The sequence below is a fragment of the Scophthalmus maximus genome, chromosome 13 (genome assembly GCF_022379125.1).
Source record: "Scophthalmus maximus strain ysfricsl-2021 chromosome 13, ASM2237912v1, whole genome shotgun sequence".
NCBI classification, from domain to species: domain Eukaryota; kingdom Metazoa; phylum Chordata; class Actinopteri; order Pleuronectiformes; family Scophthalmidae; genus Scophthalmus; species Scophthalmus maximus.
In genome coordinates this window covers 14,813,978-14,840,000 of record NC_061527.1, presented here as the reverse complement: position 1 = coordinate 14,840,000, position 26,023 = coordinate 14,813,978, and the positions used below count along the sequence as shown (strand labels likewise).

General features: G+C 45.4%; 2 protein-coding genes across 5 annotated transcripts in view; one reads left to right on the top strand and one right to left on the bottom strand.

Moving 5' to 3' along the window:
• The window catches only part of tle2b (TLE family member 2, transcriptional corepressor b), a 74,397-nt gene extending 69,011 nt beyond the window's left edge, over window positions 1-5,386 (top strand). Inside the window, exon 20 of the mRNA XM_035647513.2 lies at window positions 2,284-5,386. Coding sequence (XP_035503406.1) covers window positions 2,284-2,391 — 108 coding nt within the window. The 3' untranslated portion in view covers window positions 2,392-5,386. The remainder of the gene's footprint in view (window positions 1-2,283) is intronic.
• Window positions 5,387-6,954: 1,568 nt separating this feature from the next.
• The window catches only part of tle2a (TLE family member 2, transcriptional corepressor a), a 36,672-nt gene continuing 17,603 nt past the window's right edge, over window positions 6,955-26,023 (bottom strand). Inside the window, exons 3-20 of one of the 4 annotated variants that reach the window (XM_035648236.2) lie at window positions 23,335-23,398; window positions 20,280-20,324; window positions 17,953-18,015; window positions 17,464-17,538; window positions 16,768-16,981; window positions 16,390-16,406; window positions 15,452-15,547; window positions 14,827-14,871; window positions 13,997-14,158; window positions 13,453-13,579; window positions 12,319-12,521; window positions 11,946-12,025; window positions 11,084-11,333; window positions 10,553-10,800; window positions 9,202-9,349; window positions 8,883-9,033; window positions 8,437-8,513; window positions 6,955-8,245 (exon numbers count right to left, since the gene is read on the bottom strand). In XM_035648236.2, the coding sequence (XP_035504129.1) occupies window positions 8,138-8,245; window positions 8,437-8,513; window positions 8,883-9,033; window positions 9,202-9,349; window positions 10,553-10,800; window positions 11,084-11,333; window positions 11,946-12,025; window positions 12,319-12,521; window positions 13,453-13,579; window positions 13,997-14,158; window positions 14,827-14,871; window positions 15,452-15,547; window positions 16,390-16,406; window positions 16,768-16,981; window positions 17,464-17,538; window positions 17,953-18,015; window positions 20,280-20,324; window positions 23,335-23,398 (2,173 nt within the window). In that variant the 3' untranslated portion in view covers window positions 6,955-8,137. The remainder of the gene's footprint in view (window positions 8,246-8,436; window positions 8,514-8,882; window positions 9,034-9,201; window positions 9,350-10,552; window positions 10,801-11,083; window positions 11,334-11,945; window positions 12,026-12,318; window positions 12,522-13,452; window positions 13,580-13,996; window positions 14,159-14,826; window positions 14,872-15,451; window positions 15,548-16,389; window positions 16,407-16,767; window positions 16,982-17,463; window positions 17,539-17,952; window positions 18,016-20,279; window positions 20,325-23,334; window positions 23,399-26,023) is intronic. The other 3 variants (XM_047336923.1, XM_047336924.1, XM_047336925.1) reach the window with 3 other exon arrangements.

Sequence of the window (26,023 nt, the reverse complement as noted above, 5' to 3'; positions counted from 1 at the left end):
TCTGCTCCTCTCTGTCCTCCTCCTCTTCTCTGGCGTCTGCTGTCTGCTCCTCTCTGTCCTCCTCCTCTTCTCTGGCGTCTCCTCTCAGCTCCTCTCTGTCCTCCTCTTCTTCTCTGTCCTCCTCTTCTTCTCTGTTCTCCTCCTCTTCTCTGGCGTCTGCTGTCTGCTCCTCTCTGTCCTCCTCTTCTTCTCTGTCCTCCTCTTCTTCTCTGTCCTCCTCCTCTTCTCTGGCGTCTCCTCTCTGCTCCTCTCTGTCCTCCTCTTCTCTGGCGTCTCCTCTCAGCTCCTCTCTGTCCTCCTCTTCTTCTCTGTCCTCCTCTTCTTCTCTGTTCTCCTCCTCTTCTCTGGCGTCTGCTGTCTGCTCCTCTCTGTCCTCCTCTTCTTCTCTGTCCTCCTCTTCTTCTCTGTCCTCCTCTTCTTCTCTGTTCTCCTCCTCTTCTTTCTCCTTCTCCTTGTTAATTGTTGTCCCTCTTGTCTCCTTGTGGGTACTTATTTTTATCCTTCTCGTCCAATCTCTCTCTTTGTACGTCTAGCCTCACCTTTTTTCTCTGTCCTTGCTTTTATGTTTTTCACTGTCCTCTCTACTGTCATATTTTGCAATATTTTTTTATTAGACTACTTTTTTACTTTCTCTCCTTCTCGCTATATCCTTAAATCCCCTTTTATCAAATAAAATAAAAGCTAATTGGCATGGGTTTTAATGAATTACTGAATATGATACAATGTATTATAATCGGAAGAAAAAGAAGATAAATCGTCACAAGAGAACAAATGTCCTAAACAGTACAAATACCACAGACATGTATAGATGAAAGAAAATCAGTGGAACAAGGGATTTTCTCCTGTGGGTTTTCTCTTCGATTGAGGCATGCGGATACATATTTCGCAGCCAAGAGAGATGTTTAGCTGATTTCCAAAATGAATGAGTTAAGTTGACTCGTCTGATGAAGGGGATTTCTTGATATACTGTATATACTGAGTGATACTGACTTTGTTTTAGATACGTTGTGTATATACATATGTTCAAACAACTAAAACAATAACTGAGGTCATGTTGTTTCTGTCCGATAGATCAGGTCGCCTGTAATCTGTTTGGGTTACACTTTGTATGGTTTGTGACATTTGTGATAAAAACATATGTGATGCCTCGAGGTTTGGTGCTTTTTGCTCCAAAAAAGCACCAAACCTTTTTCATTTTCTAACATATTTGTGCTGTTGAAATCTATGAGCTTGTGTGATCTGGCGCAGATTATTAGTCTACTTCCTTTTGCCTTTTATTTTTCTATTTTAAAGAGTTCGACAGTCGTGTAGTATAACACGCCATTTTAGTCTCGGCTAATTTGATGCGGTCTCAATCAAAACAGTCCTTTTTTTCCCCTGAACAAACACCATAATGCCGGAGGGTGTTGAGTCTCTGAGTTTCAAGACAAGTTTTCTTCCCTGTTCTTCGATGTTTTATCTCCCGTCCTCTCTTTATCTCTCTGTCTCTAACGCTTTACTCTCCTTCCCAACTCATCCTTTGGCTTGTCTGTGCGTCCCCTCCCTCCTGAACGCCCCCAACTCCCCCTTCCTGCTATCTTGGTATAATATTAGGGATCCTGTGTGAAATGGCCTCTCACCAGTGGCTTGGTGATTGACAGCCCTGCTGCGCCTGTAGCACAAAGGGAGGGTAGACAAGGAGAGAGGAGTTTAGAGAGGAGGAGGAGTCGACACGAGGGAGGGGGACAGTGAACGCAGAGGAGGAGGAGGAGGAGAGTCTAGGAATGAAAGAGAGAAGATAAATGATGATGGAGCAATGGGAGGGAGCAGAAGGGGGAGGAGGAGGATCAGCTAAAGCCAGGTGCCCAGGTCTCTGGCTTTCAGACAAACAACAGGGAAGAAAAAAGGAAGGATTGAGCATTTTGCCTGTTCAGGCAGACCGTCAGCTTTGCGCTGCTACTGATGCTTAAACCTCCAGTTAATGAGGCTGCATCTCTCCAGAGAAGGGGAGCGAGCGAACGCGAGGACGGGAGCCTCACACTGAGGCAGATGAATGAGTCAGCGTCCTGGAGCTGTGGAGTTCTGTGTGGAAATAATTGCCGACTGTTTTGAAATGCAAATATGTCTTGAATGATTGAGCATTAAGTGAAGAGTCATATCTTTTCTAACATCTCTCTCTATTTCTTCCTCTCCATCTGTCTCCATCCATCTATCACCACATCTCTCTCTCTCTCCCCCCCCCCTCACTCCCTCTCTCTCCCCCTCACTCCTGGGTATGTGCCCATGTCTCTCGCTCGCTCTCAGTCCAAGGAGTCCTCGTCTGTGCTGAGCTGTGACGTCTCCCCGGACGACAAGTACATAGTGACGGGCTCTGGGGACAAGAAGGCCACGGTGTACGAGGTGGTGTACTGAGGGCCGGGACAAGATGACGAGGGACTGGACGGAGACTCTGGGCTGGTTTTGGGAGGATGGAGGAGGAGCAAACCCAGTTACCCTGCCAACCGCTTCCACTCCTCATTACATCAGCAGCAGCAGCAGCACCTCTGTCTCAGTCCTCTTGAGTCCTTCTGATCCTCACCCCTAATACATCTCCCCCGATCCCCCTTTTTTGCTGTGATATAAGCTACTAAGGAAGCTCACAAATGCCCCTTCCCCTCCTCCGCCTTCCACCTTTTTAGCCCAAGGATGAGGCATTATAAGTTACAGGGAGAGGCAGAAAAAAAACAGGGAGATAAGAAGGACAACGGAAAAGGGCAGTGGAGCGTAAAGATAACGTCGGCAGGAGAAAGAAGGGAAAGATGAGGAGAACGCAAAAGTGCGGAAGGAAGAGAAGTGAAAGGGAGGAAGTGGATGACAAGGAGGAGGAGGGAGGCAGGGTAATTAGGGCTGTTTCCTGATTAAGAGCTCAGTGGAAGGGAGGCCCCCAGAGGAGGCGCGGAGCGGCACTGTGGGAGCGCCAGCCAGGAGCACTGATACCACACAATCGATTCATTAGCCAGACAGTGGAAGCCTTAATGAGGCTGACGCCGCAGCTCGCTCTCCCCAGCGAGAGGTGTCAGGAGCTGGGCAACGATGACGCTCTGAGATGGGAGAGGGGCCGCTTCAGATATCCACACACAATGACATGAAACATAGACCTGCTCACAATACACACACACACATTTGAATACACCCCCTTGAGGTAATCGTAGGAAGATGGAAACACACACACACAACACACAGAGCACCCAATTAAGCATTCATCGCTGCACTCCCCGTCTCACTGCTTAATATCTGTTTTATTTTTGTCTGACAAAAGCAGCGTCTAATGAGCAGCGGAGTCGATGGGATCCTCCCAGGACCCAGAGACACAAACAGAGAACATCAGCCGAGCTGTTCCCTCTAATTCCTCCCGATTGTTCTCCTGACACCGGGCACCCGCTCGCTCTCATTAAAGGCCCCGTCGGCTAGGTGACGTAGCAGCACACTTCACTGTAAGGCAAACAAGAGGGAAAATGAACACCACCCAACTGCGCCATCAGCATCAGCAGCCGAATTATCAGCGGCTTATTCCGATTTCCTTCCACATTTTTATGCAACTAGTTGCTGTTTTCATTTACAGAGCAGATGAGATTACATGTTTAGTGGAGTCATTATCCCGCCTGCCTGAAACTAAAAAGCCAAATCTTGTTTGATAAGCTATCGATTGCTTGTAATTGAGATGCTAAACACCTTAAAGGAAATCTTCAATATGTTGTGAGACATTTTGATTTGTTTTCTTGCTGATGCTTGATACATAAGGACTAAGAAACAGGCAGCCAAGCGCTAACGGAGTGGAACATATTCCACCCACTCAAATCACTCATAATTAATGATCACGTTATATCGTGTTTGTTTAATACATCCAGAGTCAAAGGTGTAAAAATGAACCAATCTGGCAACCATAGGAGACTCCACGCTCATGGTCCTCGCCAAGAAACAGTCCGGCACAAAACTCCCGTAAAAATTGGGATTTGCCCTTTTTCTTTTTTAAACTTTATTTCTCTTCACAACAGACGAGGTATAATGTTTACGTCCGCGAGCTTCAGAGCTGTTAGTGGTTTCGGCAGAGCCAGGTCAGCATATTCCAATCCGTGATGCTTGTCATACAGATGTGAGTGGTGTCAACCTTCTCATCTCGCTCCCTTCAAGAAAGCGAATAAACGCATTTCCTGAAAGCGCCAAACTTTTTCTCTCAACCCATTTTTTTCTACTTTTCAATCCTCCTTGTGTCGTACTCCAAACTGGCAGACAGACGGTATATCAGAGCTCTCTGCTTCTCTAGAACATGCGTTGGTGCGTAGGAGAAAAAAAGGCACATTTCAACCTCTTTTCTTTTTTTTTTATTACTCATTTATTTCAGTATTTTATATGAATAGTGCTCGTCTTATGTAATGGTATGTTTATGTATTGGGGTTTGCCTATGACTGCGTTCGGGTTCGGGGAAGCAAACAGAGAGGGATGCTCTCGCACATGGAAAGATGAAAAATCACCACAATGGTGATTGTGCCAGGCAGAGGTCATATACAACAACAGCAAACCCATGTGAAGAAAAATAATAATAAGACCCTCCATTTAAGAGAAAATGTTCCTCTGTCTACGGTTTGTTGTTTTTGTTTTTTTCCCCCTTTTTTTCAAAAAGTGGTAGTAAACGTGCTTTAGCCTCTTTTCCGTCCTGATTGTGTAACTGTACTAAGTTTCTGTCGGGTCTGAGGTCGGCGCGTCCACTGCGACGTGACAGTGCAGATTCAGCCATCGGAGAGGTCCCACTTTGTACTGCATGCTTGTTGCACTGCAAGTCCACTTCTGCTGACGGAACCTGACTGGTCCGATTTTATTCCACAGCTACGATGAAAAATGTCACACATCCAGTTTTGCAGAAGGATGAATCTTACATCACAGTATGCAATTTAATAAGGTGTGAAATCATTTTGGTCAAGTGTGTCAATGTTTCTCGCCGCAGCAGGGAGAGACTTGTACATTGGCTACTGTACCAGCGAGGAGTCAGGGATTATCTGTACAGTGGGACGCCTTTGCCCCTCTCTTCCCCTTCCTGCCTGTCAGTCACAGGCAGACCTACAGTGCTCTCTCACACAAGCTTGTATACTCCCTCAGAATGATGCTGTATAATGGCTATGCATTTGGTGGTATAGCGTGACTATTTGGGACAATATTGTATTTGATACTCTTCTTTAACTGTCGGTAATGTCTCTCTCTCCCCTGCTTCTGCTTTCTGTTCCAACACTAGAACGACTGCAAGCTCATGTTTAGTTTCTTTTTTCTTGTTCCCTTTTTTAATGCACTGCATCTTCCCTCCTGATGCATTTCCCATGTGCTGTACAAGAAAAACTATGTGTGGAAAAATAAACCAAACTTGTGTTCATCCTTTCAGGTGTCTCCTGCATCAATCTTTTTCCAAGCTCTGCTCGTGGAGACGTCAGTTGGTGGACCACGTTGGTTTCTGCAAAACACATTTACAACAACCGGTATGACCTCATAGTAGACAGTAGAAAAGAATTTACTCTTTTTTCATCCTTTTTCATCAATTGCACAGATCAAATAAAGCAGAGATACTGAAGCTCATTTACATTAATCTCCATATTTTGGAGAAGTTTGAAAAGATGCTCACATGTTGGGTCTAAAATTAAAGTATATAAAACAGGCGTGTCAAATATACAGAGGCTGTTGTTGAATTAGCTGCATATTTCTAAAACTACTCCACTGAAATTTTGTGGCATCTTACCTGATAATAGAAATTAAGTCCCAGTGAGAGAAAAACAAACATTCTGCTGTAACAGAGAACTGAAATGACCTAATCCTGTGGGAAAGTTTCAGCCGAGTGATCTGACGATCCCACATCTGTTCCTGCAGTTAATTGTATTTATTCTCAAGTCAATCGTTCACATTGGTCGGAATCTACTTTGCTGCAATTATGGACATTAAAACAAATTGCGTGCATTAAAGTTCAAATGTGTTCTAAATGAACCAAATTAATAATTATCTACATCTTTTTGCTAACAGTTCTTTCCTCCAGATAGGAGATAAATGCTTCAGCTTTCTGCGGTTCTCCTCTCCCACAGTTAAAGCTTTTTTGTCTCGGCAGGACAAAGTAGTTCCCTTCAGTATTAATGCTATAATAATCCATTCCCCAGCCTGTTGTACCACAGATCACCTTTGTCTCACACCACGATCTATCGTGGACAAAAAATACACAACTGTACAGCTGCATTATTTACTCCAGTCTCACAGGAGCTGTAAATTATAACTCGCTCTCGCTTCGAAAATCCCCCAGACACTTTTCCCGCATGTGCGAGTAAGCACACGATGACTAATACAGAAGCTTTGCGTTATGGGAGGTTCTGTCACCAGAGAGTGGAGGAAGTGCATACTCACAATTCACAGACTTCCATTTTTCATCTTAATAATCCTAAAATTATTTTGGCACCTCTCTGTGAACACACCCACACATCTGGCTATTATGGTTTAAACTAATATTCAACAAATGTTGGCCAAACTTTGATAGAGAACGAACGAGCGCGAAAACACACACACACACACACACACACACACACACACACACACACACACACACACACACACACACACACACACACACACACACACACACACACACACACACACACACACACACACACACACACACACACACACACACACACACACACACACACACACACACACACACACACACACACACACACACACACACAGACAGACAGACAGACAGACAGACAGACAGACAGACAGACAGACAGACAGACAGACAGACAGACAGACAGACAGACAGACAGACAGACAGACAGACAGACAGACAGACAGACAGACAGACAGACAGACAGACGTTTCTATCTGGTCGTGTGCGACCTAAGATGCTCACGACAGACGAAACACAAACGATAAACTGCAGATAACAATGACTGAACAGATGTTCCACACTGAAGCTGCTCGTCTCAAAGCACATCCAAGTCACAGATCCTTGTTTGCCTTTAGAGAACTTTATTTACACGTCCATTTATAGCAAGGTTCAAGGTTCATGATGCAGTTGTGAAAATACCTGTCCGCCAATATGTGCCCCAACAAATACAATAGAAAATCACATTTAATGTCAAGTGTTAAAGATGGAGAACATGTAGCAGAGGCGACGTCTCGAAACTGGAGAGGAACTATTGTTTGAGTTTGTTTGAACTGACTTTAGCTTTCTGCCCTCCGGGTCGAGGTTATTTTTTGTTGTTGTTCCAGGCTGGTTTCCTTAAAAACATCCCCAGAATAAGTTCATCGTTGTTCTTCAGTAAAAGAAAAGACAAAACTCAAAAAAGGAACAGACACAAACAGAGTCTCAGGACACTTCAGAGGAAAACCGAGCCGTGTTCTGTCATGTACGTCCTGGAGATGATACAATCATGTTGCTGCTAAAACTTAACCAGGAGAAGAAAAACAAAAAAAGGAAATATCTGGAACCTTGCCGCAAATCATCCTGCCATCTGTCACACATCTGCTGCCCTGAGGAGCAGCCACGTGCTGCAGACTGGGCCAGACCAGGCCCAGCTGACCTGGGCTGGGACTTTTTGTTTTTTAATTTAATTTCTTTAAAATTAAATTGTTTTAATTCTTTTTAAACAGCACAGAATATGGACTGTAGTTTCCAGCCCTCCTTGAACCCTCCACACACGTCTTCATCCCCATGTGTCTTCGCCTCTTGATGCCATCCAACAGTTTGCCAAAAAATTCAAAGGCTAAAAAAATAAGTTCAGCTAATTTCTTGTTCACTACAGAGGTTTTGTTTTGTTTTGTTTTTTTAAAAAAGGGAAAAAAAAGGAACAAAACAAGAAGGTCTTTGGAGGAATCCCACATTTGCGCAGCTGTAGACTAACCAGCGTTCTCAGAGCATTAAAAACAAAGTTCAAAGTTTGTTCGTTTTCCAGAGATGTGACTTTGTGCCCCCCTTGCTTCTCTTTCTCTCTCTATTTCTTTCACAAACGTAATAAAAAACAAAACAAAGTACGAGTTGAGTGTCTCTTGCTTTCCATGCCACCGACGCTCTGTACAGTCATTGGTGCAGGAGGGAGCCTCGGCTCTGACCCCTGATTATTAGTTTTACTTTTTCAGCCAATCAAAGAGTTCAGTAGATGACTTCGTAGACCGTGGCCTTCTTGTCCCCGGAGCCGGTGACGATAAATTGGTCGTCGGGGGAGATGTCACAGCTGAGAACCGACGAGGACTCCTTCGACTGCACAGGGGAACGGAGGAAGAATATTAGTACGAACAGTGACACAAAATTCACACATTAGCTGTTAGTACAGTCAGAACCTGTTAGTATGTAGACAATATGAAAAAGAAAGAAAGAGAATCCAACCTCTCGTCATGTCGTCATATTTCATAGTCAATTTTAACCACAAGGAAACGTATTTGATGATCTACCTGGAATATGCTGGATCCGTAAGGTGTCCGCCACGCATTCAGGAGGTTATCTTTGCCCGTGCTCACGAACCATTTACCTACAGGATGAAACACAGAGCCATCAACAGATAAAAAGCCTCGGGGGGGGGGGGGGGGGGGGGGGGGGGGGGCAAGATACGGAGGAGCCGGGGAGGAAGAGCTGCTTTTGTGAAGAACAGAAGAGGTAAGAAAGGAAGAAACCATTTCTGAATAATGAAAGAGGCAGAAGATTTGTTCTGCGTCTCTGTGATTAAATACCCTCAAGGTAATGTGATGTAACCGAACCATCAATCTAGTTAGAGTGTACAGGAGGGGGGTGTGTGTGTGTGTGTGTGTGTGTGTGTGTGTGTGTGTGTGTGTGTGTGTGTGTGTGTGTGTGTGTGTGTGTGTGTGTGTGTGTGTGTGTGTGTGTGTGTGTGTGTCCGTACCGCAGTAGGCAAACTTGAGGGAGAGGACGCAGCTCTCGTGGAGGTGCAGCTGGTACTTGTCAGGTTTGGACACATGCAGGACTTCCACGTTACTGCTCTCCATTCCTACTGCCAGCCACTCGCCTGTCGGACAGTAGCCCAGAGAGAAGATCTGCAGACGGAGGGGGGAAAAAAATTGAGACCATTAAAGCATTGATGATAATCAACAGCATGTCAGCACATTATTGCCTATTAGTCTGGACTTTAGCGAATCTGATTTGAGTGTGTGTGTGTGTGTGTGTGTGTGTGTGTGTGTGTGTGTGTGTGTGTGTGTGTGTACCTGCGAGGTGAAGTCATGCTGCTGGAGCTGCCGTCCCTCCCGGAGGTCCCAGCAGCGGACCGTGTTGTCCAGTCCTCCCGTCCACAGCTTGGTGCCGTCGTTGGAGATGTCGATGCAGCTCGCTCCGTCCGTGTGGCCCTGGAACTGCCTGCGGGGGGGAAAAGCATTGCAATTAGACTAATGATACAATAATAATACTATTTTGTTTTTCACAAACCTAGACTGGAAAAACACAAGTCTCAACATCGCAAAATTGTCCCCGGGCAACAGCAGAAACTACACTGAGGGATAATCTTGTGGGCAGCCGTAAGTAGAGGCTAGGATTTAAACAGATGATAAATAACAATAAAGTAAAGCACTGTGTCATAAATATAACATGTCTTCACAAGAGAAGTTAGTTATTGGCAAACACTGTTTGCAAATCTTATATCTCCTTACAATTACATTACAGTGTATTATAAAAAAATATGGTATATGTTAATATATACTACTAATAAATGCTAAATAAGGAGACATTAAGTGTTGCCATTTCTTGTTATGTATTTAGCAGGGAGCAGTGACAGAGCGTTCAGAGCCTAAGCTAGTTCACAGTGTGTGTCCCTAGATACATAAACGTGTGTATTACCAGGGAAATCGTTGAATATTTGGGTGGAGTCCATCAACTTCAGATTTCATTTTGCAGATTTGGTGAAAATATATAGAAAATGCAACAATTCATACTATGGAGTTGTCTGGCAGTAAGTAGGAATGTAATGGTGATTTCTCTGGAACATACAAAAACCACTGATGTGGTGCTCATAAAGACACTCAGAAAAAAATAAGTTTTACTTTCATGAATGTAAGCAGCCTCCTGACTTCTTGTTAAACAAACACAAACTCCCACAGGAAGTCCATCTCTTCTGTACTGCATTCCTCCTCCAGGCTTTGGTTGCCTATCTATAATGTTTTCCTTCTCACTGGCGTCATGATTGACAGGGTGGACATTAAAACTTCGAAAAGAAAAGAACACTGTTCCCTCTGTGCAGCTGTGTCTCTCCTCATTTCTTTCGCTATAACTTCTCTTACTTATTCATCGCTATACTCTCTCCTTGCCTTCTTTCTTGCTACTTGAAAATTATCTCTCCATTTCCTCTTATCTGCGTATTTCTCTCTCTCTCTCTCTCTCTCTCTCTCTCTCTCTCTCTCTCTCTCTCTCTCTCTCTCTCTCTCTCTCTCTCTCTCTCTCTCTCTCTCTCTCTCTCTCTCTCTCTCTCTCTCTCTCTCTCTCTCTCTCTCTCTCTCTCTCTCTCTCTCTCTCTCTCTCTCTCTCTCTCTCTCTCTCTCTCTCTCTCTCTCTCTCTCTCTCTCTCACCTGACCAGCGTCTGGTTGTGAAGGTCCCAGACGACGATGTTGCCGTCGCTGCAGCACGAGAAGCAGACCTTGTTGTCAGGGGAGATGGCCAGAGCGTAGCAGGCGGGCGCGGACGACGTCAGCTCCGCCTTGATGCGGGGAGTGGGTGTGGCCAAATCCCAGATCGACAGTGTGCTGGCCTCCCCGCCGACGATCAGGGTTCGCCCGTCAGAGAGCAGCTTGCAGGAGCGGATGTAGTTGTCCCTGTTCTGATTGGCCACAGTAAAAAGAAAAATATAAACATTTATACTCCCGTGATTTATGCTATACTTCTCTGTAATTGACGACGAAGGGGATCGGGTACGAAGTTAAGCATGCGGCTACAGCATTATCACAGCAATAAATGCTGGAGGATTTGGCTTCGGGACAAAAAACAAAAAGGTAATTCATCATCCAAAGGGTGTTTTATGTGTAAAAAACAAACAGTATCACTTTTGGTAGTAAAGCAACATTATTGTCTACAACCGTCTCCCCTCCCCCCTCGTGTCTCACCAGACAGTCCAGCTGGGCCATGGGGCTCTTGCTGCCCGGCTGGCTGATGTCCCACACCTTGACGCAACCCTTTCCTCCAGTGTAGACGTGGCGCGTCGAGGTGCTGATGGTGACGGCGCACACCACCTCTCCGTGGTTCAGGGTGTGGATCTGACGGGCGTGACGAGGGATTCCCGGGCCCAGCAAGGCGTCGGGGGGAAAGGGCACCGGCTGCATCTGGCCGTCTGCGCTCACATGGAACGAGTAGGCGCTGGAGAGAGGAGACGTGAGAGAGAATTTTACAGAGGGTAAAAATACAATATCAGTCATGATTTGTCTCTGAAACAGGACTTTGGTGAACTATTCAGTTAACAAGAAGAAAAATACAAGTGTAAAACTTTAATGTGCACCTGACATTTACTAAAGTTGTTTAGAATAACTGAAAAACAATATTGTATTATATAATATATACACTGAAGCTGCTTTTCAAATTTCCCTGACGACCTCTTCATTGGCCATCCATCCACAGAAATGAGAAAAATAATATTAATAATAATACATTTCATTTACAGAGCAGAACTTTTCATTGCTAAAAGCAATCTCAACGTGCTCCAAACGACAAGTGAAGTGGCTGTATTAAAAACATTTGAGTGCACAGATTGTTTAATTTACATAAAGGAGCATCAGTGCTATTCATGTTGACCCATCAAGCAAACTTATGGACGCAAACTGTTTTTTTAATAGAAAAAATGTGTTCATATCTGTTAATGTTTTCTGTTATTTCTTTTTTTCCTCTGGTGTTGTGTGTTGAAATTCGAGGAGTGCAGTTAATACTGCACAGGTGAAGATTTGAATGATAGCAGGTGAGGCAGGAGAAACTCACGGTTTTCCGGAGGCAGCTGACTGCAGGCTGGCAGGCAGCCCAGGGACCCTCATGTGTGGGTGTGGAGACTCGTAGCCCACCTGGAAGAGACAGAGACACTAGTGTAAGAAAAGCTGGGAAAAAATACCTGGTTAGAGGAAAGACTGAAGGGGGAAGAAAAGAGAATTCACTCATGAGACAGATTAGAATAAAACAAGATCATATAAAAGCAAAGAGGCTTTTCAAGAGCCAAAGTCATAGATTCTTGAACTCTCTTCATTCCTATATATAGAATATCCTTCTCTTTTGTCCTCTCCTACAGGTTTATATGCTGAGGTGTTACACATGACAGTGACACTGGAAAGACAAATTGTCTGCAGAGTGCTGAGCTCACCACAGGGGACCGTCCGTAGCCCGCGGCAGCCGCCGCCGCCGCCGCTGCTGCTGCGGCTCCGTTCATCTGGGGGGAAACCAAATGCAGGCCTGCGCCATAGGCCGCCGCCCCTGGCAGGTCCCCGTTCACCCCTGGAGGAGGCAGGCCAAAGGCCCCTGGAGGGTACGCTCCTTGCACCGCCAGAGGGTTTCTGAGACCCAGAGCTGGTGCAAGGACAGACAAAGGAAAAGAAAGAGTTGACGATTTTGAGTTAAATATTGAAGTGAACAAATTATTGATTGAGGCAAAGAATATCAGAATGTTATTGCTTAAACATTGTACAGAATAAAATGCACTTTGTTTTATGGTGAGTCCTTCTGCAGTCACAGTGTGTGAGACATCTGTGACTGATGGTCTGAGAAGAAGGCAGGACATCGCTTACTGCAGCACTAGACCACTACTGACCCCTGCTGGTCACCATACCTTTCTGCAGCAAGCCAGTACATGCGAGAGTGTGTGTGAGTGTGTGTGTGTGTGTGTGTGTGTGTGTGTGTGTGTGTGTGTGTGTGTGTGTGTGTGTGTGTGTGTTCACATAATCATCCTGCTGCTGTGCATGTAGCTGCATCTATGAGCGTGTGCATATGCATACACAATGATGTGGGTGTGTGAAATTGGTGTGGGGGCTAACAGGTGAGAGAGAGAAACACGTGAGAGAGAGAAAGAGATGCACTGGAATAGATGGAGGCTCATTATGAAGCAGCTCACAGTCACAGTCCATCACCTCCCCTAATCTTTCCATTTAAAAAGTGAGGCGCACTGAATATTTTTTTGCCCACAGCTGCTTATTAAGTCCAGATGGTGGTCGGTGGTGGGGAGCTGGCTGACACCCATACCAACTACTGCAGTCCGGTGTTGAGAGAATCACTTCATGTAACAAAGCCGGTACAGGCTAAAAGGCTGTCTCTGCAAACACAGGTTCATTTTTTCTTTTTAAGGATCCCGTGTGTGCAGTGCAGGCGTCCGTCCCCTGAGAGGAGAGCTGGAGACATTTATCTTTTGTGTGTCCTCGGCCGTACAGCTTCACTTCACATCAGCTGAAGGCTTTCTGAAGTTCACTTCTCCCTTACAACACTGAAATAAAGATGAGGATCTTACCGAGGGGGTCAACGCCAGGCTTGCCTAGGACAGGTCTGAACTGTGGGGGTCCGCTGGGTCCAGGGGTGTTGGACTCCTGAGACATGGGGGTCCCTGGCTTCATACCTGGAGTGCTGGACTTCTCCCTCTGGTGAAGCCCAGAATAAAAAGAGGAATGTTAGAAAACAAAGAAGGAAAAGTAAAAATAAATCTTGAAAGAAAACCGACTGCATAAAGACATGGAGGGGAAAACATGATTTCACAGCAAACAACAGCACCAGCCAGAGATGAATAGCAAAGGAAAGCACACAAACAAATAAAGAAGAGGTTGACAGTAAGAATGAGTGAGGGCAGATGGGAACAAGGGAGTGCTGAGGGATGTCAGCAGTCCAGAGTGATGTTGAATATACAACATGATAACCCTGAGATGAACCACTGACCCCAAACAAAAACAGGCAGAATACAATATTTACCGACAGCATGGGCACGCCGATGTCCCGTGTTGTCCGTGTGAGGTCAACTTTACTGCACAGGTTTTCACGTGTGCATTCATACAGGCGCTTACCTGAGGGGGCTCTTTGCCACGGGAGGGGGAGGCGGCACTGCTGGAGGAGGCCAGGGAGGTGGGGCTGGCCTGTGGCGGACCATCCTTACGAGATGGAGGCATCTTGTCCAAACCGTTCTCCCTGGACGAGTAGGACTGCACGCTGCGGGGGGACGATGGGTCCTGGATTCATGACACGAGACAGAAAATAATCTGTCATTCTGTTTTGGCACTGAATATTATTTTATTTTCTTCAAAGCGGTTATTACTCGCTGCAAATAATCCCTCCCACTAATTCATAAATATGGTTTACGAGGGAATCATTTCCTAACATGTTCATAAAATGTAACACATTCCAGAATCCTCGTTCTGTGCTAAACATCTATAATCAGGCTACAGCAATAAATCAAATCAAGCAGGGGTTTCCCAAAGTTGCCGTATTTTAGTATGAAAGTTCAGTTTTAGGTTTGACTGGGAATAGGCACCATTCCAATTATCACATTGGACACATGAAGTCATCTGGATGTCAAAGAAAAAAACTATACTGGTCCTGATTTTTTTCTTAATATTCTGTTAAATCTTTATTGGAAACTAAACATTTTCCAACCTATTACAACCTCGCAATCATCCATTAAACCTAAACAGTTGCACAAACTGGATTAGACATTGATGTGTTTTTAAAATGTGCAGGCAAAATGGTTGTTCATCAAGAAACAAGGCCAGGCAGAGGTGGAGGAGGACGGCAGGAGCACTATTGTTGTGTTGATTATTCACAAACGGTCCTTCTGGGTGTGTTTACATGATGTATGCAGATGAAAGCGGTGAAGTGAGGCCAGCAGCCGCCTACTAACCTCGTCCACCACCAAATTATCATCGCTCTTATCTGCATCACTGCCCTGTGAGAGGAGAGAGAGGGAGAGACGTGAGACATTCTGCTCTGCTGTATGTATGTATGTATGTATACTACATGTAGGAAGACAAAAACAAGTCATACACAAGCACAGACATTTGTGTGTGCACAACCTTGTGCACTTGAAAGTTTTGTGAAACTTTTTTCTCTCTTTAACTAGTAACAGTAGAAATAGAGGAAAATGAAACAACCCACCTTTTAATTTTTATTACCCGAGATGGTTGTAAGGACAGTAAACACAATGAGCAAATGTCCATTTATTTTACAATAATATTTTTTTTTTTACAATTATTCATTTTAAATGTTTAACTGGAGAGCTGAATTGCTCATGTTTTTTAATATTTCAGTCTGATAATTAAAAAAATATACTCAAAATGTATTTCTCAGACAGAACATAATGAAAATGTTGAATATATCCACTCTGCTTAACAATAGCCTGGAAGTGTGAATATTTTAATTAATATGTAAAAAGTCCACTGCATAGAAAACGGTGGTCATATCTGATTGGGTGAAAAACTCTCCCCCAGTTACTAAAACGTTTCACAGGGTCATGAAAGCATCCTTACATAGTCGGTCATGAACTCCTTCTCATCAGCTTTTCTCTTCTTGCCGTTGCTGAGGTAGTCTGCCTGGCGACCCTTGTCCCCGTTGGACAGAGAGCTCTGGAGAAAGGCAGCAGAGTGGAGAGGGGAGAGGAGAGGGTGGATTGAATTGAGAAAAGAGTGAGCAGGGGAGTGTGGCAAAGAGCAAAGAGGGCACAAAGAGGTGGAGGAGAAACGGGGAGGAAGGAGGGAGGAGTGAAGAGAAAGGGGGTGGGGGGCAGAGAGGAAGGAAGAGGGTGATAATGAGGTGAGAGGGACGGCAATAAATCACGTTAGGCTCATGAGCTGCGGAGATGAATGTGAAAGAATATCAGCCTGCATCGATCGCCGGCTCACGGGAGGAGTCGGACGAAGAAAGAGAAGGATTCAAGTTTTAAAGCAGCAGATTCAAACCAGGAAGAAAATACCCGAAACTGCCGAAACCTGTGTACTTTTAACCAACCAGTGAACAACACATTTGAAAAGTATAAACCGATAAAGAAGAAAAGACAACATGTTTTTTTCTTAAACTAAAGCACAGGCAGTGACGCAAAGCCTGTTAGCTTGTTGATCATCATCGTTTATATATATTTTAAACTGTGAAAATAAAATGGCAGCACTTTAATCTTAATCTGTAATTGTTACATAGATAGATAAAGATTATTAATATAATATCAATACAATAATAATTGATCCCATGGGGAAATTAGTTCCTAATAATTTCCAAGAAGTTTCATAGAAAGATCTAAATGTCGTACTAATTACAAAAAGCATTGAGTGTGTGTGTGTGTGTGTGTGTGTGTGTGTGTGTGTGTGTGTGTGTGTGTGTGTGTGTGTGTGTGTGTGTGTGTGTGTGTGTGTGTGTGTGTGTGTGTGTGTGTGTGTGTGTGTGTACAGTAATTAGTGTAGTGATTTGTACTTACTGGTCCTGCTTCACGGTCTTTTCATTCCAGACATCAGCACCCAACACAGGAACCAGGGTAGAGGACAGCAAATGCAGATAAGGACACAAAAAAACAAACAAACACACAAAAGTCCAAGATTATATGCCATCACTTTACATATCTTTACAGCTGATGACTCAGTGGGAACAGAACCCTGAGGAGGGTTATTATCAGGAGTGTTTCCTGTGTCTTGCCAAAAATCCCAAGCAAAGCCAATCAACAGAATCCCTCGAGCCAGGCTCCCGTGATTACTCTGCTCCAAACCTCAAAAGAGTCATTTTCAGGAATGCAATCCGGCCCATAACTCGGAGTTTTACACCTTCACTGAGATTAAACAAAAATAAAGTGACCCTGTACCTCTGTGGTGCTCTGCAGCAGCAGCAGCAGCCGCCGCTGCCTCGAGGTGGGCTCTCTCGTCCTTGGCGGCCAACTGAGCCCCCAGAGCCCCAGACAGGGCCAGCAGGCTGGATCCTCCGCCGAGCGCCAAGCCTGGATGGGACAGTCCTGATGGGTGAGGGCCCATTTGCAAAGCCTGCGCATGCTGGGAGAGGTGCTGTGCCTGAAGCTGCTGCTGTGGAGAGGGAGAGCAGAGGGAAGAAACGGAAAGAGAGAGAGGAGACAAAAAAAAGAGATCTGGGTGACTTACAAGCTCTGGGGAAAGCGGATTGAGAGGAAGTGATCAGAAGGCGAAGTAAAGGAAGGGAACTAATTGCTGCGATGTGCACGAGAGGGGGATGGCTGAAGTCGGGGCAGTGGCTCTGGAAATCTGTTTCCATTAAAACTATTTTTAACATGGGACATGTAATTAGGCCCAAACTATAACTCTGTTATATTGGGGGCTGTAAGGATACTTGAATAGAATAAAACAAAATTTGGGAAACTTTAATGTATCATTTTAGTCCATTGTTTTGAAATATTAGCCAATGAATAAGATCATTTTAATGTGGACCATGTGATAATTGCCTCAATAAAAGCAAAACAAAAGGTCGGAAAATAAATAAACGGGGAGTATACAGTACACAAGCTATGAGGCAGAGGGGGGAGCCCACGTACCCCTATCGAAGCATTTAGCTCCCCCATGGTCACCTGTTTGGCGCGTTCCATAGCCTGGACCACCTGTTGTTGGTGCTGTGGAAAAAATGAAGAGGTCAGTGACAGCAGGTGGATTCAGAATTAAATACTGTGACTTAAGAAAATTAATATTATGAAACTTCTTAATGAAAAAGTATTTATGCTCTAACAAACTGTGTCTATGAAATATATATTTTTTCCCCCCGCTATGGGGCTCATGTGAATGCATGCAGCAATTTGGCGGTCGAAGAAAATTAATGCGCTTTGAAGTTCTGTCCATCTGCAGCGCTGTGCGTGTGTGGAGGGAGAGTTATTGATAAGTGTGTAGTGTGCATGCCTTCTATGTGGGCTGCTGTCAGACAGGAGAGAGACTGCTGAATGCCGTACTGTGTGCGTGTGTGTGTGTGTGCGCGTGTGTGTGCGTGCGTGTGTGCATGTGTGTGTGTGCGTGTGTGTGCGTGCGTGCCACACCTCCTGCGACAGGAATGGGATGAGCTGAGCACAGATCACATTCAACCGCTTGGCAATCTCCGTCTGAAAAGAGAAAAAAAACATACTGTTACTTTGATGAATGAACACACACACACACAGCCAAGATTAGGGATGGACAAACAAAAAGACCCACACATAAAAGGTTACGCACGTGCACACGCATGCACAGTGCCTGGCTGTGGCCCGTTTCTCCCAGGGCCAGTGTGGTAAATATTTCAGCTGCTTACATCTGGTCCATGCAAATGGAAACTCTGCCAGGGAGTTTGGCTAAAATATTCATGGACAGCATCTGCTGTGGCCATAGCCAGCCCACACAGGGTGTGAGAGCGTGCGTGTGTGTGTGTGTGTGTGTGTGTGTGTGTGTGTGTGTGTGTGTGTGTGTGTACGCATGTGTTTCTGGTGTGTCCTTGCATGTCTGTTTGTGTGCGTTTTTGCACTATGTATGCTTGCTTGTGTGCATGTGTGCATGCGTGTGTGTGTTTGTGTGTGTGTGCGTGTTTCCAACTGGGGGTCAGTGAATCTGGCTGTGGGTGTGTGTGTCTCGATCTGCTCTACTACGCAGCCAACAGCCAACTCTTCCTCCCTCCTCATCACCTCTCTCTCCATCTTCCTTTCCACCTCCCTCCATTTATTGCTCTTCCCTCGTTCCATTTCTCTCTTCCCAGCATTAGCGCAGTAATCATTGTTACAAATGCTGCCATGTGATGTTTAACAGACACACACACACAAACACGTTTAGCGGCAGGCCCAACAAGGCCGTTAGAGCCAGTAATGATATGCATGCAGAGATCATGACAACATCATTATGGCCGCAGGCTGTTTGTCTTCTTGACAGCTTGACTCTGCTGTGTGTGTGTGTGTGTGTGTGTGTGTGTGTGTGTGTGTGTGTGTGTGTGTGTGTGTGTGTGTGTGTGTGTGTGTGTGTGTGTGTGTGTGTACACATGCGCAGTCCCCACCCCATTCTCTCTCTTAAGTGATTTATTGATGCCAGAGTGAACTTCCGCCCCCTCCCTTTTCCTCGTCTTCCTCTCTCATGCTCCCTCTCTCATTCCTCTTGCTTGCCCACATCCCTCCCTCCCTCCCTCCCTCCCTCCGCTCGCCATTTTTCTGCCAGACATGAGCATGTCCCCCCTCCTCCTCCCCCAACCCTCCTCTGAATCCATCGCCCCCACCACCACCACCCCAAGGGAGACACAATGATTTCTTGTTAGAGAACTCCAACTACTAAATGACATCTTCAGGGAAGAGAGAGAAAGGGAGAGGCGCAGAGAGAGAGAGAGAGAGAGAGAGAGCATGAGCAATCGAGAGGAGGATAAAGAGGGGAGGACAAAACGAGAGAGGGAAAATGAAAAGAGGAGGTGGAGGGAGGAGAGGAGGAGGAAAAGGGCAGATTGGACTGAGGAAATGACAGCCAGTGAACGAAGGATGTGGGAGGGAGAGGAGAAAAAGACAGAAAGAAGAAACAGAAGGAAGGCGGGGGAGGAAAGGAAAGAGAAAAAAAATCCAGATTGGGGGGTGGGGTGGGGTTGGTGGAGTGGCGGTGGAATCACGTCAAAAGTGAAACGATTGAGATGGTGAAATGAAATGAGGGAGAGAGAGACAAAGAAAGAGCAGGAAGGCAGTGACCTGATTTAAAGTGAAATTCAGCATGGACTGTGCTGCATGTCTGCAAGGAGACAGAGGTGGAGGGAGGATGTACAAATAAAAAAAATAAAAGACAAAGAGGGAGAGAAAGAGAAATCAGTGGAAAGGAAGGGAGACACAGTCAGGGATGGGGAAGAAAAAGAGATTAAGAGGGAGAAGCATTAAAAAAGACAAGCAATTGAAGGAAATGGAGAAAAATAGGAATAGTGGATGGAGAATCAGGGCAGGAGTGGGAGGGAGGGATGGGTGGATGGAGGGATGGAGGGATGGATGGAGAGGGAGGAAGCACAGGGGCAGTAGCAGACAGGGATTTATGACGGGGGGGGCTGTTCTGAAGGCTTGGGGGCAAGGAGTATTCTCATCTGTCTGTGGTGGAGAAATGAATTCTGTTTGTGGATCCTATTAACGCCTCCACTGCATAACAGTGCTATAGGAGTCCAGTCATATAGAGACGGAGAGAGAGAGAGACACACTCGTACCTTACTGGAAAATACTAGAAGAGTAATGGAGTACAGCTGATGGGAGCAGCAGAACGGAGGCAGAGATAATAATGCAAGAGAATAATTTAAAGCTTTAGGAGTAGGAGGCAAAAGGGATGAGAGAGAGGGTGAGAGACCTTCAAGAAGCAGGGGGAGAGAGAGAGAGAGAGAGAGATCACATACCTGTTTGTGCATTTCAATGTTAAGGCCATAGGACATCTCATAATACTGAAATACAGAGAAGAACATCAGTTAATACATGAATGAAAAGACATGAACCAGAATATGAGGGGATGGACAAAAAGCTTTCATAGCTAGAGGTTTTTTTAATTCATAATTTTAGTATTTCTATGCCACAGGAATGTGGTTATCAACAGACTTGCACATTTTCAAAGGACGAATGGGGAAAAGGAAGCACGGAAGCTCTTAAGCTTTAATCCCAAACTTAAAATATAGTGGACACAAAATGAAAATCTGCAAACATTGTCTCAGGAATTAAATGGTGTATTTAACGGTGAATCATTAGCATGTTAAATTGAATGCACAACGTACACCATCTCCTACAAACAGCTAGAATTATTCATATCACAGCAGAAGTGATAAAAATGATTTAGAAATAAATACATGACAAAACAGTTCGGCGATATTCTACACTTTTCTTATTGTCAAAAAACGAGGTAAAAAAACAATTACGAATTTCCAGTCCCACATTGGAGTTGCTGGAAATACTAGTGCACCAAATATGTATTAATGTGCAGCTAAAAATGGTTTCCAACAAATCAGCACTATTTAGTCACGTTTAATTAATATTTATTCAAACCTACAGCTCTGGCTGTTCTGTTTTTCATAGGATTTGCTACAAATGAAATTTGTTAATATTGCCAACCTCTTTCTTTGAGAAGATGAGAAATATATTTTGTAAAAAGCATCTAATTTCTGCCACTAAATGTAGATTTACCTTATACTATTCTATATCTAAAATATGATTTTTCATCATTGTTTCTACACAAATGAATTCAACGGTGTGAGCACCGAGCCACTCACAGAACCGTTTCCTGTGCTCACAGCTTCAGACAGTGCCAGCCGGAGCATGTGCACTCCGAAGTGCCCATATGTTCCCAACAGCAGATCTCCGCTAATGTCGCCTCGACTCTGCTGAAAGTCAACAGCTCTAAAATGACCCCGGGGCACATTTTGGAAACCAGAAGCCCAAATCGAGGCAGCAAAACTGTCGCCGGGCAGAAGTGGTCGACGGACTTTTGTAATAATCATGTCTAAATGTGAGCTTTCTGACCCGAGCTTTTATCCAAAAGTACAAGGAGCTGTGGGGAATGCAGGAGGAGCTCCGTCTGTCACGCTATACCTTCAGAGACGGATGGAAAAGGGGTAGCATTTTGAAGTCAGATGCTTCGAAAAGTGACAGGCTGACATTTGCTTTTCAGCCTGGCTGGTTGTGGAGAGATAAGATTGGCAGCTGGGCAGCCGTAACAGCCTGGCAGGATGGGGAAGGAGATGGCAGGGGTCCTCTCTCTCCAGACATCTTCCCTGGCAGTTAACATCAGTGTGTGTGTGTGTGTGTGTGTGTGTGTGTGTGTGTGTGTGTGTGTGTGTGTGTGTGTGTGTGTGTGTGTGTGTGTGTGTGTGTGTGTGTGTGTGTGTGTGTGTGTGTGTGTGTGTGTGTGTCCCCTTAGGAAGTGTGTGCATGCTCCTCTTCATGTATGTATGTATGCATGCGCACGTGTGTGTGTGCGTGCGTGCGTGCTTGTGCATGTGTGTTTGTCTGTGTGCCTCCAGAGAAGACGCCTTTCCTGGCAGCTCTGCTCGGCAGTTTGTGTCTGCCAAGTTTTCGCCTGTTGCTTAGCAACAGCCAAACTCCCCCAAAATCACCAGCCAAGAAAAAAGGAGACCTGGCCTGTGGTTTGATGCCAGCTGCCCCCTTCTCCCAATCACTGAAACTTCAATCCCCCCACCGGTCCCATCTCTGTGCCAAGATTACCACATAGCTCTTATTTGGCAGAGCGGGTCCTGGGCAGCCTGCACTCAGTCAGCTGAGGCTGTGTGTGCCTCTGATCACTGGTAAATCAAGGCTGTAGGTTTTGCAGACTTAAAAAAAACTAAACAAAGAAGGACAAAGAGTTTTGGCCTTTCCTTTACTCAAGAAAAAGATTTGCTCATCATGTTTCCTTTACAATCACACGGCCCCAAGCGTTCAGACCTGAGCTCAGAGGCACATTAATGCTTCTGTGCTGTGATCTGTTCAGAAAATAAACTGTGCGAGCTGCATCTGTTTTCAGGAAGCCTTCTGGGATTCAAACCATGCTCACATGTTCCTCCCTCTGGCCTCGGTGATGAGATGCAAAAGCATCGGACCTAAGGAACTGATTGCAACGAGTGAGCAAATCAATCGGCAGCATCGGAGAACAGATCATGTGATCAGACCAACAAGGCCGTGTGGGAGGGGTCGACTGAAAACCATGGCACGGCAGTGAAACAACCGTGAGTAAGATTTAGTCAGTGGACTGTGACGACATGTTATAAAAGATCATCTCGATGACGGATTAATCTTATGAGTATTTTCATTTCATCGTTGAATCTATAAACTAATGTAAAACAACCTGATGCTGGAAGCCAGTTTTTCAACAACTGAAAGTGTGATAGTGCGTTTTACAGACACATTTGGGTTGGCACCTACAGAACATGAGGGTCTGTGCACAGCTCTGAGCAGATGGCCCAGGACTAAATATCTCAGACACAAAAAGAAACACTTGCACACACAAATACAAGACTGTACACCCATGTTAGTGCTATTTATTCTGCAGACTTATAATGAGTGTGTGTGTGAGTGTGTGTGTGTGTGTGTGTGTGTGTGTGTGTGTGTGTGTGTGTGTGTGTGTGTGTGTGTGTGTGTGTGTGTGTGTGTGTGTGTGTGTGTGTGTGTGTGTGTGTGTGTGTGTGTGTGTGTGTGTTCTTGTCTGGGGTTTTTGGTGGGTGTTGTTTGGCAGCTGTTAGCAGATGAAAGGGATTCAGAGGTCTTGGCACTACAATTGGTGAGAGTGCATGTGAAGAGACATGGCCTCTGTGTGCGTGTGTGTGTGTGTGTGTGTGTGTGTGTCTGTGTGAATGTGAAGAGACATAGCCTGTGTGTGTGTGTGTGTGTGTGTGTGTGTGTGTGTGTGTGTGTGTGTGTGTGTGTGTGTGTGTGTGTGTGTGTGTGTGTGTGTGTGTGTGTGTGTCTCACCATAACATAGTGTCTCTGAATCTCAGTCTTCTCTGTAGCCAGTTTCTCACACTCCATTTTCAAACTGCAACAGTGAGACGAGAGAAGAAATAAAACAGGTTAGTTTAGATTTTGTATCAGATCCCAAATAAAAAATACACAATGCAATTAGCAAGATAACAAATTAGTAACCCCCCCCCCCCTTCCATCACCCTCCTTCCTTTCACACTCCGTGGGGGAGGAGGGGGCAGGGTAAGCGGGGTGCTGACAGCCCATTATCACCTCAGAGCAGAGCAGAAATAGACAAAGTCACGCTCGGAGTCTGAAATCCAGCCAAAAGTGCAGGCAGGCATATCCAGGGTGTCTCTCCCTCTCTCTGGACAATTTTCAATCCATCCACGTGCCCTGCTCTCCTCGTATCGTTGCCGCCGCAATTAGCAGCCAGTCTATCTGTCCGTATGCCCGTCCGTCTGATCGTTGCCCCTTCGTTCTCCTTCGACAGCACACTTTGCCAGGTTCCACTGAAGTCTGAGCTTCTGCTTTTAGTAAAGGCCAAGTGTAATATGTAATAAATCTGCTTTTTTTTCTGTTTTAACATCACTTCTTATGTCAGGGCCATGAGCCATGAGTGTGGCTGTCCCTGTTCAGACCTGATATTAACATCTAGCTCAAGTGATCCAAAGTTAAACGCTCCTGGCATTAGAGTCATCTCCATGTGTCCCCTGTCAAAACTTGCGATTGGATCTCTCTTACTTCCTAGCGATATATGCAAATAAACACTTAAGTCGTTTCTGTCCGCCAAGTCTAACTGTTGTGCTATACAGATGTGCCCGTTATCGTGAGTGAGTAAGAGCGAGCGAGAGGCCAGGAGGAACGGAATGAATAAAAGTGCTGTGTGCAGTTCTACGATGTAAGATTCAAGACGTTATTGATTTTAAACTTTTTACTCCGTTTTAAGTACGTGGCGTTCAACCATAATATTGTGTTGGTGAACACAAATTAATCAATCTATGCGAAACCCTGAGATGCATGAATGCAATTGTGTCCTGGGTGACATTGGGACTTATGTGCACTGACCACAGCTTCAGGTTCACAGGACACATTCAAATGCCAGGAGTTAACTGACATACTCAGTGCTGTCCACTCCTGTGGCTCAGGAGGTGGAGTCGGTCGTACCCTAACCCAAAGGTTGGCGGTTCAATCCCAGCTTCCCCTTCTGCATGCCATTGTCAAGGCACTTCAGCCTAAATTACCTCTGATGGCTCTTCTGACAGCGTATGAATGTGACAGAAAAGTGCGGTAAATGGTATGAATGCGTGTGAATGTGACTTGTACTGTCACATAAGTTTCCAATTCACTTATGAATCTCTCAACAGATGTTAAAACCGGGTCTAAACATAAAGGACGTGGCCACTTGTGTCCCAGACCACCTCTGAATATGGTCTGAGTGGTCGGATCTCAAATTTGTCCTCAGTACTCAAGAGCTGTGATCAGATCACCAGAGACGGATGATATTGCCAAGACTGAACAGGGCCTGTGAGCGAGTAAGGGTATCACCGCCCCAGCAAGGCCGAGTGTGAAACACACACACACACTCCGAGGTGATAGCATCCAAACATGTCTCCCACGTGTACTATATATATCCGTCTGTCCTCTGTGTCTGCTCGTCTCTCCTCACACAGAACAGTCCCTTGTGTCCTCTAAAACTTGATAATGCCAATGCCTGAATTTTTTAACACACACACCTCCATTTCTAAATGTGTTCAGGTCAAGCATACAAACACCTCCCTTGTCCTCCACAGCTCTCTCTCCACCTCTCTCACCCCATCTTCTCGCTCTCTCTAACAAACACACATGGAAGTACACACTGTGCGCCACCTCCAACTCCAACTCCCCAACCCCTCTCCGGGGAGGAAGGATATTTTGGGCCCTCTGCAGTGTACGCCAACTTGTTTGCGGGAGGCAGAGAGATTGAGGGGGGGTCGGAGGGGGGTGGTAAGGTGGGACATTGGAGGTAGTTGAACGAGGGTGGTGGTGGTGGTGGAGGGAGGCGGTCGTTTGGCGGAGGAAAATTACAATATGATTAATACCGCAACATTACCCCCAGCCGCAACAGGTAATAACGTTCCCATCCGCTCCCCTTCTCCAGCGCTGCGTGCACACACACACATAATTGACTCATTTATCATTGCCAGCCAGTTGAGGAGAAGAGGGACGAGGGAGGAGAGGGAAAGAAGCAGGACGGAGAGTGGGAGAGGTAGGTGGTGGTGGAGAGAGGGGATGAGGATTAAACCCCCCACCCCCACCCTATAGATTTTATTACAGTGGAATTGCCTCTCAGCAGTAGTCACTCACAGCTGGGCTGAGAACTAATGTTTCTGTGTGTGTGTGTGTGTGTGTGTGTGTGTGTGTGTGCTACACTAACGCACAAGTTCAATCACGATATAAACTTGGGATGAGCTTGGAGAGGCAGAGCACTGACCCCACACACACACACACACACACACACACGTGCACACACGCGCACACACGCGCACACACGCACGCACGCACGCGCACACGCACGCGCACACGATCCATCAATTAATCCTTAGTGTCAACGTCCATCAAATATTTATTTTGTTCAATCTTCAACTTATCTGTTCGGTCATCAGTCCTGAAGATTCAGTTTTAGGAAAAATTAATTAATACTCAAATAAACAATCAAAAT